The 14,857-nt window shown below is 45.3% G+C and overlaps 1 protein-coding gene across 5 annotated transcripts in view; it reads left to right on the plus strand.

Moving 5' to 3' along the window:
* Nucleotides 1-14,857, plus strand: part of Fancd2 (Fanconi anemia, complementation group D2) — a 65,381-nt gene that overhangs the window by 49,331 nt on the left and 1,193 nt on the right. For 2 of the 5 annotated variants that reach the window (NM_001033244.3, XM_017321491.2), the window contains 9 exons: nt 414-507; nt 2,442-2,564; nt 3,879-3,972; nt 4,502-4,573; nt 5,240-5,278; nt 6,412-6,486; nt 7,375-7,449; nt 10,189-10,335; nt 12,260-12,361. In NM_001033244.3, the coding sequence (NP_001028416.2) occupies nt 414-507; nt 2,442-2,564; nt 3,879-3,972; nt 4,502-4,573; nt 5,240-5,278; nt 6,412-6,486; nt 7,375-7,449; nt 10,189-10,335; nt 12,260-12,361 (821 nt within the window). The remainder of the gene's footprint in view (nt 1-413; nt 508-2,441; nt 2,565-3,878; nt 3,973-4,501; nt 4,574-5,239; nt 5,279-6,411; nt 6,487-7,374; nt 7,450-10,188; nt 10,336-12,259; nt 12,362-14,857) is intronic. The other 3 variants (XR_003956175.1, NM_001347350.1, XM_017321490.2) reach the window with 2 other exon arrangements.

Raw genomic sequence — 14,857 nt, forward strand, 5'->3', positions numbered from 1 at the left:
TGGTTATACCAGATACTTGCACCCACACATAGCTCTTAAAACTCCCTTTAAAATATGCTTTAAACCTTCTAAAAGTAAAGTAATAATCCTTTTGATCACTACTCTTCCTTTCCCCAGCGTCTGAAACATAAGAGTGTGCTTCTCTGATCGCTCACACTACACACTGACATGTCACACTACACCCTATTAACACATACGATCATGACAGTGAATTGGGAGGAGAGGGTTGTCAGTGTCTGTGAAGCCCCATCTAACCCGCACTCACTGTAATCTTCCCTGCCTCGGTCTCCCAAGTGCTAGCAATGTAAGTGAACAACGACACTCAGTTAACAACAGTGTTCTTAAGTGCAGTTTTTAAAAGAATGGGGTCAGTTTCGCGTGAGTGAAATGTTTTTTGTTTTGTTTTCCAACAGCCTCTCTGGCCAAACAGCTGCTTTGCCGAGCATGGCCTCATGGGGAAAAAGAGAAGAACCCCACTTTTAATGACCACCTGCATGATGTGCTTTAGTGAGTTATTTACTTTCTTCCGGGAGCCGGATTGCATTTTCCCATTTTGCTGTTGCTGGGATCTCTCATCTAGTTAGGGACTGAGCCGTGACCTCTGAGAGGAGAACGTGAAAGCAGCTGATGTTCTAAAAGGAGCACAGTTTGGAGTTTGGATCCTAAGAAAGCTTTTCCTTCTGTTGGCTGCTGTCAACTAATTCCTTATTGAAAATCCAATTAGGTCTACAGTTGTGTCCTACATATGAATAGTGAGTCAAATACACTTACTGCCCACTGTGTCTAAGACACATCCATTACTCCCAGGGTACCTAAGCATATTTTTGTTTATTTTTGGCTTGTTGAGGTAAACTCACCATGTTACTAAGGAGAGCCTTGAGCTTCTGTTCTTCTGCCTACACCTCGTGAGTGCTGGAGTTACAGATGTGCACCATCCACCTGGCTCTTGGTGTTTCCATTTTATTAATTTATGTATGTGGGTGTTTGGCTGCGTGTTTATGTACCATGCGTATACTCTGCCCTCACGTTGAAAGAGGGCATCAAGCTGGGCGTGGTGGCGCATGCCTTTAATCCCAGCACTTGGGAGGCAGAGGCAGGCAGATTTCTGAGTTCGAGGCCAGCCTGGTCTACAGAGTGAGTTCCAGGACAGCCAGGGCTTCACAGAGAAACCCTGTCTATAAAAAAAAAAAAAAAAAAAAAAAAAAGAGGGCATCATATCCCCTGGAACTGGAGTTTCAGATGTCGGTGAGCCACCAAGTGCTGAGAATTGCTCCAAGTCCTCTGGGCGAGCAGCTGAGCCATCTCCAGCCTTTGACAGTGTTTAACTTTATTTACTTATTTCTTGACAATCATTTGGGATCTTTGTTGTTAGTAAAGTGAATGATTAAAGTGCACGCCTTTAATCCCAGCGCTCAGGAGGTGGAGGCAGGAAGATCTCTGAGTTCAAGGCCAGCCTGGTCTACAGAGTGAGTTCCAGGACAGCCAGAAGCCCTATCTTGAAAATTAAAAATAACAAAAAAGTGAATGTCACTAGTATAGCCAGAGCTACATGGTAGCATCTCATGAAAGACTTTTTTTTTTTTTTTTTGGCTTTAGAAAGATTTACTCTTGGGTCTAGAGAGATGGCTAAGCAGTTAAGAGCACTGGCTGCTCCTCCAGAGGACCGGGTTTCAATTCTTAGCACCCACATGGCGGTCACAACTGCCTGTGACTCCAGTTCTAGGGAATCTGGAGCCCTCACACACACACAGGCAAGACACCAATACACATAAAATAAAAAACTTTTAAAAGAGAAACATTTATTATTGTTGGTGATTATTAGCACTCGTGTTCTAATATACTTAACAGTGCTATACCTGAGTTCCTACGGCATATCTTGAATTTCCTTCTCTCTGTCTCTCTCTCTGTCTCTCTGTCTCTCTGTCTCTCTCTCTCTCTCTCTCTCTCACACACACACACACACACACACACACACACACACACACACACACACCTGTGTCTCAAGCTGGCCTTGCACTATGATCCCTTTGCCTCTACCCTTCCAGGTAGTTTGGACAGAGTACAGGCCTGTGCTACCAGGCTTGGCTCCAAGTCTTGAACGTTCGAAACTTGGTCAGGTATTTGTGAGAAATTGACCGCTCACCACTGATCTCCTGGCTGCTTTTTCTCTCTTTCCTTCACAGATTCCCACAGGGTAACTAGAGATGCTGAATATGCTTGTAGGTGGCAACTGTGTTAGTCAGCTTTCCTCCACTGGCAAGATTCCTGAGAAAATGAGCTTTAAGGAGGGGAGGTTTGTCTGGCTTCCTGGTCATTCGCCTCCATTGTCTGTCAGAGAGGGGGCTTGTCAGGAAGCACACATGCTTGCATGGTAGCCAGGAAGCAGGGCAGATTTTGGAATCCTATAATGTGTGTCCCTATTCTTCTGACACTTTGTAAAGCATCTACTTGGAGCACACAGACAATGTTCTGAAGGCCATAGAGGAGATCACTGGTGTTGGTGTCCCAGAACTGGTCAGTGCTCCGAAAGACGCCGCCTCCTCTACATTCCCTACGTTGACCAGGTAAGGGATTTCTTGCTCCACTGTCCTCCATCTTGAGGGAAAACTCTCCGATCCTTTGCAGTATAAATCGTACTGTGTGCTCTTTCTAAAATGCCCTCAATCCTTATCTCATCGCTGATGAAGTATCTGACAGATGCAGTCTGAGGCGGACGTACTGGTTTTAGGGCACTTTCAGCCCAGTGTGACAGCCAAGTATGGTGTCAGGAGCTGCCCCACCATCACTGGCAAGAGTCTGAGGCTGCAGCATGCTCACATGACTCAGAACAGGAACTAGAGTAAACAGGCCAGAACCCAGAACCAGGCAGGTGTTACCTTCAAAAGCCTGGCCTACTTCCCAAAGGCTCTGTAGCCTTCAAAATAGCACTGTAAGCTAGCTAAGGGCCATGCTCAAATCATGAGCCTCTGAGTCTTTCAGATGCAAACTATGTCATATGGTGTAAAAGGACCTCATGTAGGAATGTAATGTCACTAACACTTTTCACAGATAAGGAACTATTGTTTGACTGCTTAGCATATTTAAGGCCTGGGTTCATCTCCCAACACACACACACACACAAAGCTAAAGACCATCTTTCTAATATTTTAGCCAACTTGAAAGGGTTGATTATTGTATCTGATGTTTGTCTCTATGCCTTTGTATCTTACAATATCAATAGTTACTTTTTCCTTGATCTTGATTCCTGTAAGGTAGAGATATCGTTACCACTGTTTTACTGTTGAGGAAAATGAAGGTTAGAATCTTTGCACTTAAAATCAGTGAAGAGAACTTAAATATAAATATGGCTTCCCCACTGTATCATGGCTGCTTCCTGCACTGTGGTACCACTTCTCAAGCTAGCCTCACTGTTTGACTGGCCATTTGCTTTAGCTTGGGCTTCCGTGTGTATGTTCTCTCTCTCTCTCTCTCTCTCTCTCTCTCTCTCTCTCTCTCTCTCTCTCTCTCTCTCTCTCTCTCTCTCTCTCTCTTTCTCTCTCCCTGTTCTCATCTAGTCTAGGCTAGCCTTACGTTTGTAGTCAAGATGACCTTAAACTTCTCTTAGCCGTGCTCTTCCTCCTTACTGCTAGGACTGCAGACATGCACCATGATGCTCATCTGATTTATGCTGAACCCAGTACATGCTCGGGACTCACTGTTATCTTCTGGGCTCCTTTCTTGCTTCTTTCCACTCCCTTCTTTCAGTAGACCCTACTTAATCATTCAGAGACAGAGGTAGAAGTGACTGTTGGTCTTCTGGCTTCTTCCTACAGGGAACTTTCTGGGAGTGTTTTGTAAGCTGTGCATCATGTGAGTATTCATGCCTTTCCCCCTTATAGGCACACCTTTGTCATATTCTTCCGTGTGATGATGGCTGAACTCGAGAAGACGGTGAAGGGTCTTCAGGCTGGCACAGCAGCAGATTCGCAGCAGGTGACTCAAGGGTCCCCTCAAAAGGAAGTACACTTGGATTACATGGGCATTGATGCTTTTGTCTCTTGGGTCTAGAGTTTCTCCTAAGCTATTTTCTTTCCATTGCCAAGACCTAGGAGTTCTTTCAGAAAGCTCCGCTTTGATTGCTTTTCCCTCCAGCTGGAGGTGAGAACTGAGCCGTTTCCCCTTGTTTCTGCCCAGTTTGCCACTACCTGGCTTGAAGAACACCAAGCTTATTTGAGATGCTATGGGCCTTGGCAGCCTCCCAGTCAGAGCTGAGGTAGACGTGGGCTACTGAGAGATTCAGCAGCCTCAGAGATGTGATGGCAGCAGAGGCTTGTAGCTACGTGGAAGTAACTGTGTCCCTGTGTGTACACTGGTGTTCCCACAGTGTGTGAGCTTGCCGATGCATACACTAGCTGCCACATCTCCTCAGAAGAGACAGTGGACAGACTGTGGTAGTGGGAGGGCAGCTTCTGTTTGCATTGGGCTGTGGCTCAGAACTCTGCCTGTGTTTGACTGTCCCCAGGTTCACGAAGAGAAGCTCCTCTATTGGAACATGGCTGTCCGAGATTTCAGCATCCTTCTCAATCTGATGAAAGTATGGGGCCCCTGACCTGCCTCGCTAGCTAACCTAGACACCAGGGTTCTGATTTCCAGAACTCACCCACCTGCTGTTCTCCTCACCCTTCCTCGGGCCCTGTTAACTCCCTCCCATGACCCCTGTTCATTTTGGGTAACCCCTTCTGGCTACTGTGGGGTTTCACCTTTTCTTTTTTGCCTCCCACCTGCACTACAAAATTTACTCCCTGACACAGCCCCGTTTTCTGCCCCCATCTTACCTCGGATCCTCTGGTCTGAGCACTTCCATCCCCGCCTGTCATCATTGTCCCCGAGGCTCTGTGTTCTCTGCTGCTGGGTTATGCTTAAGCTGCTGTCAGGGAGCTGTCACTCCCTCCCCTCTCCATCTCAGTCTCTCCTAAGGTTTCAGATCAGAGAGGCAGTCCTCTAGCCATGCTGTCTTCTCCACATCCCTAGCTGGAATCAATTTCTTCCTCCCCTGTGCTCCTTTCTGGCTTGTCTTGGATTTGGGTTACGAGCTTCCTTCTTCTGTAACTGATGTTCTGCTGCGTTCTGCTGCTCTGTTGTGTACCTTCTTCATATTACAGTCTTCTGTGTCCCTCACAGCCATGCTGTGTGCAGTGGGGCGGAGGTGGTACTCAAAGGAACCGCCTTAAGTCTGGTTTCTTGTCTTTCTCCTGACCAGGTATTTGACAGTTATCCTGTTCTGCATGTGTGTTTAAAGGTAAAAGATTTCCTAGGCTTTGTTTGAGGTGTTTTCTTCCTGTGGGTCATTTCCGAGGGGCCTCAGCTAGATGGAATTGCTTTTTACCTCGTTTATGTGCCAGAGGCTATGCTAATAGGTAAGGAAGACGGTGGCTAGCATTTTCTACAGTAGTTGGAGGCAGTTTTCTCATGCTTTGTAGAATTTTTGGTCAGAATATTAGGACTGGGTTGAATGCTACAGAGCAGCTGAGTTTAAGAATAATGTTCATGAAGCCCATGGTGATGCATACCTTTAGAGTCAGAAGCAAGTGGATCTGTGAGCTTGAGGCCAGCCTGGTCTACACAGTCAGCTAGGGCTGCTAGGGTAGACCCTACCACAGACAAAGGAGAAATAGCAGCAGTCACCCCTGCACTCCCTAGCAGGTTTCCAGGCAGCAGAGGACAAGTGATGGATGGTTTCCCTTGGGACAGGGCCAGGGCTGGGCATTGCTCCAGGATGGGAACCTGCTTAGTGTGTGGGATTTCCCAGGTTCAATCCTTTGCACCACGAGACAAATGGAAAAACCTTGGAATGGTCTATGAATGTCAGATTGATATTCTGACAATTGCAGAGCCCTTCCCTTCTCCTATGGGGATTTCCTATCTGGCCCTGGATTTGATGGTAAAACTAAAGAGTTATGCTTCTTCTGTCCTCCTGGTGTCTCCCTCCAGCGTATGGTACTGTCCTTGGTCGCTTCCCCTCACTCTATCCTGTACAGCTTAGGAGATGAGTGGCTTGGAGGAGCAATTTGGTTGGAGATGGCCATGTGTTGCCTTGGTCCTCTCATGTCTCCCTTTGAGACTGAGTCGTGCTGAGAGGCTTCAGTGCAGGTGAGGCACTGTGTTCTCTAAGCTGGACAAGGGCTCTGGCCGTTGTCTGTCCAGATTTCTGACTCTGCCTAATTCTGGAGCTTATTTATGTAAGTAGCAGGTCTGTTTGCTTTTCAACTTTAGTTAGAGCCACCAAATTAACTTTCTGGACCACTTCCAATTTATTTGAATGCACACAGTGATAATATAAACCCTTGGGCTAGGTGGCCTATGCTGCTTTGTCTGGGAGCTTTTCAGTAAAAGTCCTCAGCTGTAGTTCAGCACCGCTGTCTCTCCCTTCAGTATGGCCGTCGCTTTGTGGAGGCATTTCTGAAGCAATGTATGCCACTCCTCGACTTCAGCTTTAGAAAGCATCGGGTAAGAACTGACAACAGAGCCGTTGCCAGGATGTCTGTGGGTATTTCTGAGCTGGGATTGGGCTGGGGATTCAGGGTCCTGTTGTCTATGCTTTGAGCACCAATTCTAAGAAACAGCATGCCAGCTATAGCCAGAAGTGCCCAGGTATACTGAGCCTCTCACATCACTCTGTTCAGACCCCCTCTCCTTCTTCCCAATCTTTGGGCTTGCTCCATTTAATCGGCACTTCATTGTGCTGTTGCACACTTGGCTTTTCTGCAGCAGTGTCTCTGCAAACACTTTAGAAACCACTGGGCTCTAAATCATGCTTGATATATGCCTTTAGAGCCAAGTGGTACTTGGAACTGGCATGGTGAGAATAAAAAGGGGTTTATGTGTAAATTTATTTTATAACATCATATATGTTTGTGTGTAAGATGATTTGATCACACACACACACCCCATTTCCTTCTCATCCTTTTCCCATCCCCCATGATCTCCCTGATACAGAATTTCTTACACGTCTAGAAAGTGAGCTTTACAAAACACTGGCAGTATGAGTTAGAAAAAGAAGAGAGGGGCGGCATCGTATCCTGATATACAAGCTTGAGACGTGGCTCCCTACTTAGAGTTTGTTACCAGCCTGGTCTGGAGAGCCAGTCCCAGGGCAGCCAGTGCTCCACAGAGAAGCCTGTCCAGCTCTTGCTAGCTAACGGGTTAATAGATCCTAGGGCCAGGTTGAGAAGCTGCAGATCAGTAGCTGACTCAGGGCTCCTATCTGAGGGCCAGGATGAGTATAACGCAGACTGGAACCTGCAGAGTTTGCCCTCCCTGGAGCCCTGGTTGCAAGAACAGCTTGCATTTGAAATAACAGTATACCAGGCCACTTTTGAATTCTGTTATTTTTAGGAAGATGTTCTGAGCTTGCTGCAAACCCTTCAGTTGAACACGAGGCTACTTCATCACCTTTGTGGACACTCCAAGGTAAGAGAGGAACAGGTCTCACTATGAAGCATAACCAGCCATGGCCTGAAATTCGTTACACTCAGTCTCCCTGCTTTGAACTCCATGTCCAAAGGCAGTTAGTTTATTTAGATTAAGCAAATCCTTTGTTGCTGGATGAGACTAGAAGGGATCAAAAAGGAGAGCTTTATATTTGCACTCAAATTTTCTAGCTGTTTCCTGTTGCAACGCCTCTGAGGACCCGAGTGTCATTGTGCCCATGTATAATCCTAGCACTACAGCTGGCTGGCCTAGGCCACATGCATGATACTGTTTCAGGACAGCCCAGAAGAGGGAAGAGAGGAGAGAGAGGATAGAACACTCCTAGATGACTTACTGTTACAGTGTCCTAGAGTTAGGGTTTTTGGGTTGTTTTTTGTTTGCTTGTTTTTTCTTTTTTAGATATTTTCTTTATTTACCTTTCAAATGTTATCCCCTTTCCTGGTTTCCCCTCAGAAAACTCCCTATCCCATCCCCCTCCCCCTGCTCACTAACCCACTCATTCCCACTTCCCTGTCCTGACGTTCCCCTACACTGGGGCATCGAGCCTTCACAAGACCAAAGGCCTCTCCTCCCACTGATGTCCAAAAAGGCCATCCTCTGCTATATATGCAGCTGGAGCCATAGATCCCTCCATGTGTACTCTTTAGTTGGTGGTTTAGTCCCTGGGAGCTCTGGGGGTCTGGTTGGTTGATATTGTTGTTCTGCCTATGGGACTGCAAACCCCTTCAGCTCCTTCAGATCTTTCTCTAATTCCTCCATTGGGGACTGTCTTAGTCAGGGTTTCTATTCCTGCACAAACATCATGACCAAGCAGCAAGTTGGGGAGGAAAGGGTTTATTCAGCTTACACTTCCACATTGCTGTTCATCACCAAGGAAGTCAGGACTGGAACTCAAATAGGTCAGGAAGCAGGAGCTGATGCAGAGGCCATGGAGGGATGTTCTTTACTGGCTTGCTTCCCCTGACTTGCTCAGCCTGCTCTCTTATAGAACCCAAGACTACTAGCCCAGGGAAAGCACCACCCACAAGGGACCTCCCCCCTTGATCACTAATTGAGAAAATGCCTTACAGCTGGATCTATTGGAGGCATTTCCCCAACTGAAGTTCTTTTCTCTGTGATAACTCCAGACTGTTGTCAAGTTGACACAAAACTAGCCAGTACAGGGACCCTGTGCTCTGTCCAGTGAATGGCTGAGAGCATCCACCTCTGTATTTGTCAGGCACTGGCAGAACTCTCAGGAGACAGCTATATCAGGACCCTGTCAGCAAACACTTGTTGGCATCCACAATAGTGTCTGGGTTTGGTGACTGTATATGGGATGGATCCCCAGGTGGATGGATGGCTTTTCCTTCAGTCTCTATTAGGGTTTCTAATCCTGTGATGAAACATTGACCAAAAGCAACTCAGGGAGGAAAGAGTTTTATTAGCTTACATATCCTTTGGGAGACACCATGGTAGGAACTAATGCCCTGTGGGAACCTGGATGCAATAGCTGACACAGAGGCCATGGAGGAGTGCAGCTTACTGGTTTATTCCTTATAGCTTGCTCAGCCTCCTTTTTTGTAGAACCCAAAACTACCAGCTCAGAAGTGGCCCCAGCAGCCATGGGCTGGACCCTCCCACCTCAGTTACTAATTAAGAAAATGTCCTAATGGCTTACCTGCAGCTCAGACTTATAGAGGCATTTTCTCAATTGAGGTCCTCCTTTCAGATGACCCTAGCTGTGTCAAGCTGATGTAAAATTAGCTGGCACACACAGACTGTGGTGGGAGGACTGTTATGTAGCAGGTAACTACTGCTGCCTGGATGTGTTCCTAGCCAGCCATCTGAGAGCTTGTCAGCCTCAGGACTTGGTTGTCTCTTGTGGGAATATCTAAGTATTTATTAAAAGACTTCCATAAGCCAGGCATCATGGCACATGCCCTTAATCCCAGCACTTGGGAGGCAGAATCAGGTGGGTCTAGGTGAGTAGATCAAGGCTAGCCTGGTCAACAGTGAGTTCCAGGGTAGTCAGAGATGCACAATGAGACCCTGACTGGGGTGGCCGAGGGAGAACATGACAACAAGAACCCCTCTGATGGAAGCTCTTGAACATTTGTCTGAAGGAACCTAGAAACTGGCTTGTGGTCCCTGGGAAAACACCGGATTCTTTTGCCACTCATTTCTTCCCTGGTTTTATGTTTAGAAAAAACCAAGCTGGAATTTCTGGGGCTTAAAGCTGATGAGACCTAATTTTTTTGTTTCATATCATTAAAACGCCTTGGGGTGATTTGCTGATCATTATCAACAGAGCCTATAAGAGGCACTAGAGGGTTGGTGAGCTGGCTCAGTGGTTAAGAGCGCCGACTGCTCTTCCAAAGGTCCTGAGTTCAAATCCCAGCAACCACATGGTGGCTCACAACCATCCATAACGAAATCTGATGCTCTCTTCTGGAGTGTCTGAAGACACACGACAGTGTACTTACATATAATAAATAAATAAATATTTTTTTTAAAAAAAGGAGGCACTAGAGGTGTTGATGGTTTGTCTTCTAGTCTTAAGTTTTTAATCTAACATTCTTTTTGGCATATTCATCAAACTGTTACTTTTTTGATTGAACATGTATGTTCATCATTGACTGGTCATGTCATCTTTCTGTTCAGTTACGAGAACTTCAAACATTTCTGTACAAGAAATAGATACATGATGATAAACCTGGATGATTTCTTTCTCTTCAGATTCGCCAGGACACAAGACTCACCAAGCATGTGCCTTTACTCAAAAAGTCACTGGAACTGTTAGTTTGCAGAGTCAAAGCCATGCTTGTCCTCAACAACTGTAGAGAGGCTTTCTGGTTGGGTACTCTCAAAAACCGAGACTTACAGGTAAGCCTCAAGTTTAAACAATCAGTTATGCGCTCCCAGTCCCGGGTTTTGTAAGAGCATCAGGAGAAATACAAGAAGCTACCCAAGCACTGTTCTAAGAAGACTGCTTTTAGCTTGGCCTGGTGGCACAGGCTTATAATCTCAGCTACTTTTGAGGCTGATGCAGAAAGATCACAAGTTCAAGGTTTGCCCAACTACAGTGTGAGTTCAAGATCAGCCTGGGCAATTTAGCAAAGCTGTCACAAAATTGGAAGTAAATAGAGGAGGCTGGAGCTACAGTTCAGGGGTAGAATACTTGTGTAAGGAACTAGGTGCCATTCCTATTAGTGGGGAAAAACACTCTTATCCATCTGTGGTTGTTTAAGACTCTAAGGCTGGAGAGACAGCACAACATAAGCGCACTAGCCACTCTTTCAGAGAACTTAGGTTCCATTCCCAGCACTTACATGGTGGCTTACAAATATAACCCCAGTTCAGGGGATCCAAACTCCTCCATGGGCCTGCATGCATATGGTACATAGATACACATGCAGGCAGTACGCTAATAGACATAACACAAAAATAAAGGTAAAAATTTTCAAAATACCATTTAACTGAGCAGTCGTGACACAAGCCTCTAATCCCAGCACATGGGAGGCAGAGGCAGCCTGGTCTACAGAGTGAGTTATAGGACAGCCAAGGGCTACATAGTGAGGCCCTGTCTCAAAAAATCAAAACCAAGGAGGCAGGTCAGCACAGCCCTTTCTCTGTGCCAGGGTTACACCTGTAAGCCCCACAGAGAGCAGAGTTATAACATTTACCTACATGAACAAACTTCTTTTGAATTTTTCTCGTAAAGGAGTCTATCTTATTACTGAAAAAGCTCATCTGGACCTGTGTGTATGAGACACTGCTGTGGGATTTCAACACCACTAACTTCCAAGGTCCAAGTCCTTCTACATACTAGCCAAGGGTTGTTTTTAATTTAACGTTTCTTTTTTTGTTTTGTTTTTTTCAAGGCAGGTTTTCTCTGTGTTGCCCTGGCTGTCCTGGAACTCTCTCTGTAGACCAGGGTGGCCTCGAACTCAGAAATCCTCCTGCCTCTGCCTCCCAGGTGCTGGGATTAAAGTTGTGTGCCACCACTGCTAGGCTTAATTTAACTTTTAAAAGTGTGTATGTATGTGTGCCTCTATGAGTTTATGTGTACCACCATGTATGCAGGATCTAAAGCAGGCCAAAAGAAAGTGTCAAGTTCCTTGGAACTGGAGTTATAAGCAGTTGTGAGCTACCACTAAACCTGGGTCTCATGTAAAACAGTAACTAACGCTCAGCTGCCGAGCCATCTCTCCAGCCTCTTTGAGTTGTATGATGATTGTATGACAAAGAATAGAAGAGTGGTTTTCTTTCTTCAAATCAAATTTATGACGTCAATTCTGTTGTTTTCTTGGAGAAAACTGAAGCTCAGGATAGTAACTTTCACAGACCATTTAGCACTGAGTTAGTGGAGCCAGGATCTGAGTCCAGACAACTCCTCAGACTCTGCCTGGCTTCTGTGGTTGGTGTGTGGTATGTGAGGCACTGAGAAATACAGTTTTGGCAAAAAGATCTTGCTATGTAACCCACATTAACCACAAACTTTGATTCTCTTCTAAGTTCTGACTTAGCCTTTGGGGCAATTTAGATGCATATTTGGCATTAACAGAGTCACCAACACAACATGTAGTATAAAATCTAGCGTAACACTAGAATACAAAAATGGACGGAGAATTATGTATCATTTCCATGGGCATCTCAAAAAGCTGGAACTGAATGGTTCTTCCCTGAATGATAGGTCAGAGGTTGAAGGGCTAGAATATTGCTTCTCTAATACCTAGAAACTCAGCCAACCCCAGCCATAAAGGTGCTTATTACGATCCACTGTTTGTTTTGCTTCTTCTATGATTAGGGTGAAGAAATTATTTCCCAGGATCCCTCTTCCTCAGAGAGCAATGCAGAGGACAGTGAGGATGGCGTGACATCTCACGTCTCCAGGAACAGAGCAACAGAGGTATCTACACAGGCTGGTCTAGCATTGGTGGACCATTTTATTAAGTAGTCTTTGTTAGCAGAAAGTACAGGATTTTTCTCTATGTATCCGTTGTTAAATAACTCTGTGCCCATCTCCATTCCCTACCAAAAAAAAAAAAAAGCTTACATGAATGCTTTGGGATCCATAAAATTCAGTTACATCCTCTCAAAGTATGGTGAAAATTTGCAACCTAAGGGCAGTTATAGCTCAGTGGTAGAGTATGTGCTTAGCATTTGCAGTCTTGTGCATTCAATCCTCTGTACCAAAACCAAAGTGGTACAAACAATCTAGCACCCTGCATTCTGTGATCTTGTATATGAAAGTGTTGTAGAATGGAGAAGTGATGAGAATGTTGACTGTTAAGAATGAGTTGAACCGTCTTAACTTTTGTTAGTTTGGCAGTCTTGGCTGACCTGGAACTGTGTAAATCAGAGTAGCTTTAAAATCACAGAGACCTGCCTGCCTGCCTGCCTGTGCCTCCCAAAGGCTGAGATTAAAGACATGAACTACCATGCCAGGGCATTTCAGAGGGTGTGTGTGTGTGTCTGTCTGTCTGTCTGTCTGTCTGTCTGTCTGTCTGCCTGTCTGTGTCTCTTTGTGTGTTTCTGTTTTTTGAATGATTATGAGTATTTTTATACGTGTTTTTCTATGCACTGTGTGCATGCAGTACCTGTGGGTGCCAGAAGAAGGTTGTTAGGCCCCCTGGGACTGGAATTAGAGCTGCAAGCCACCATGTGGTTTTAGATGTTGAACTTACATCCTCTGGAAGAATAGCCAGTGCTCTTAATAACACTGACCCATCTCTCCAGCCCCTCAACTTGTCTTAACATATAAAATAGAAACATGAAGCATTGGAAATGTAAATGAGCTAAATACCTAATAAAAAAAAAAATGAAAAAAAAAAATAAATAAAATAGAAACATGAAAGCAGAAGCCTAGAGCCAAGCTGCCAAAACAGAAATAAAACCATATAAATGCACCTTTCCCCCTGTGGACATACGCTACTGCAGATTTAAAGTGAGCTACAGAGAATGTGTGCATCAGGTTTTGCATTAGTATTGCATACCAGGCAGGTTAGCTAGAAGCTGTGCACAGAAAGACTGTGCATTCTGAAGTCTGCCTCTAAGGCTCTATTTTCGTCCTATAATGGGCCTCTCTGCTTGCTCTCATAGGGATCTGAGGTACTCAGTGTGCTAGGCTTCTACTACATAATAATGTGTCCTCGTGGAGGAGCAAATCAGTTTCACCCTGGGCTCCTGCTGGTACACGCCAGAACTCGTGATAACCTTTGCTTCGTACACACAACACATAAGCATATTGCCTGTCTACTCCTTTTATGTATGTATGCACAATCTTGCTATGTAACCAAGGCTGGCCTTGAACTCACAATCTTTCAGAGTTGTACCATATGAAGGCTTGCTCTACATATTGAATTGATAATGTGACTTTGTTTCAATGGTTTATGCCTGAACTGCTAGAGAGCTTTGGTTTATTTAAAGAACATACAGATTTGCTTCAGTTGTAAATAGTTTAGTATTAAAATTATCTTTGGGGCTGAATGTGGTGGTTTACACCTTTAATCACAGCACTAGGGAAGCAGAGGTAGATGGATCTTGGTGGGTTCAAGGCCATCCTGGCCTGCTTAGCAAATTTTGAGTTAGAGTTACACAGTGAGACCCTGTTTCAACAAACCAAAACCTTTCTCCATGGCGTTGGGCTATAATTCATGTCAGGAACTATGGAGTATGAGGGGACTAAGTATGCATGGTGGCTCATGCCTATAGTCCCAGCACAAGGGAGGCAGAGGCAGGTCAAGAGCCAGATGAGAGCCACATGAGACCAGTCAAGAGCCACATGAGAGCCCATCTCAAAAAATCAGATTTTGGGTGTGGTGGCACACATCTTTAATCCCAGCATTCAGGAGGCAGAGGCAGGCAGATTTCTGGGTTCGAGGCCACCCTGGTCTACAAAGTGAGTTCTAGGACAGCCAAGGCTATACAGAGAAGAGAAACCCTGTCTGGAAAAAAAAAAAATTAGACTTTAGATTTTAAAGGGGGGCTAAGTATGGTAGAATGTGCCTGTAATCCCAGCCCTTGGAGGCACTAGAAGGTGGAGGTGGAGAAAGCTCACAAACTCAAGGTCCTTCCTGGCAACACAAGTGTAAGAGGCCTTGAGCTATGTGAGATCTTGTCTCAAAACAAAAAGAGGACTGGTGAGATGGCTCAGTGGGTAAGAGCACCCGACTGCTCTTCCGAAGGTCCCGAGTTCAAATCCCAGCAACCACATGATGGCTCACAACCATCCGTAATGAAATCTGATGCCCTCTTTTGGAGTATCTGAGAACAGCTACAGTGTACTTACATATAATAAATAAATCTTAAAAAAAAAAAAAAAGAAAACAGGAAGCGGGCATCTGCTTTAGCTTAGAACATTTTAAATTTCACTGCTTGTAAGAACAAAAGTGGTATAGTGTAC

This window comes from Mus musculus, chromosome 6 (assembly GCF_000001635.26).
Source record: "Mus musculus strain C57BL/6J chromosome 6, GRCm38.p6 C57BL/6J".
NCBI classification, from domain to species: domain Eukaryota; kingdom Metazoa; phylum Chordata; class Mammalia; order Rodentia; family Muridae; genus Mus; species Mus musculus.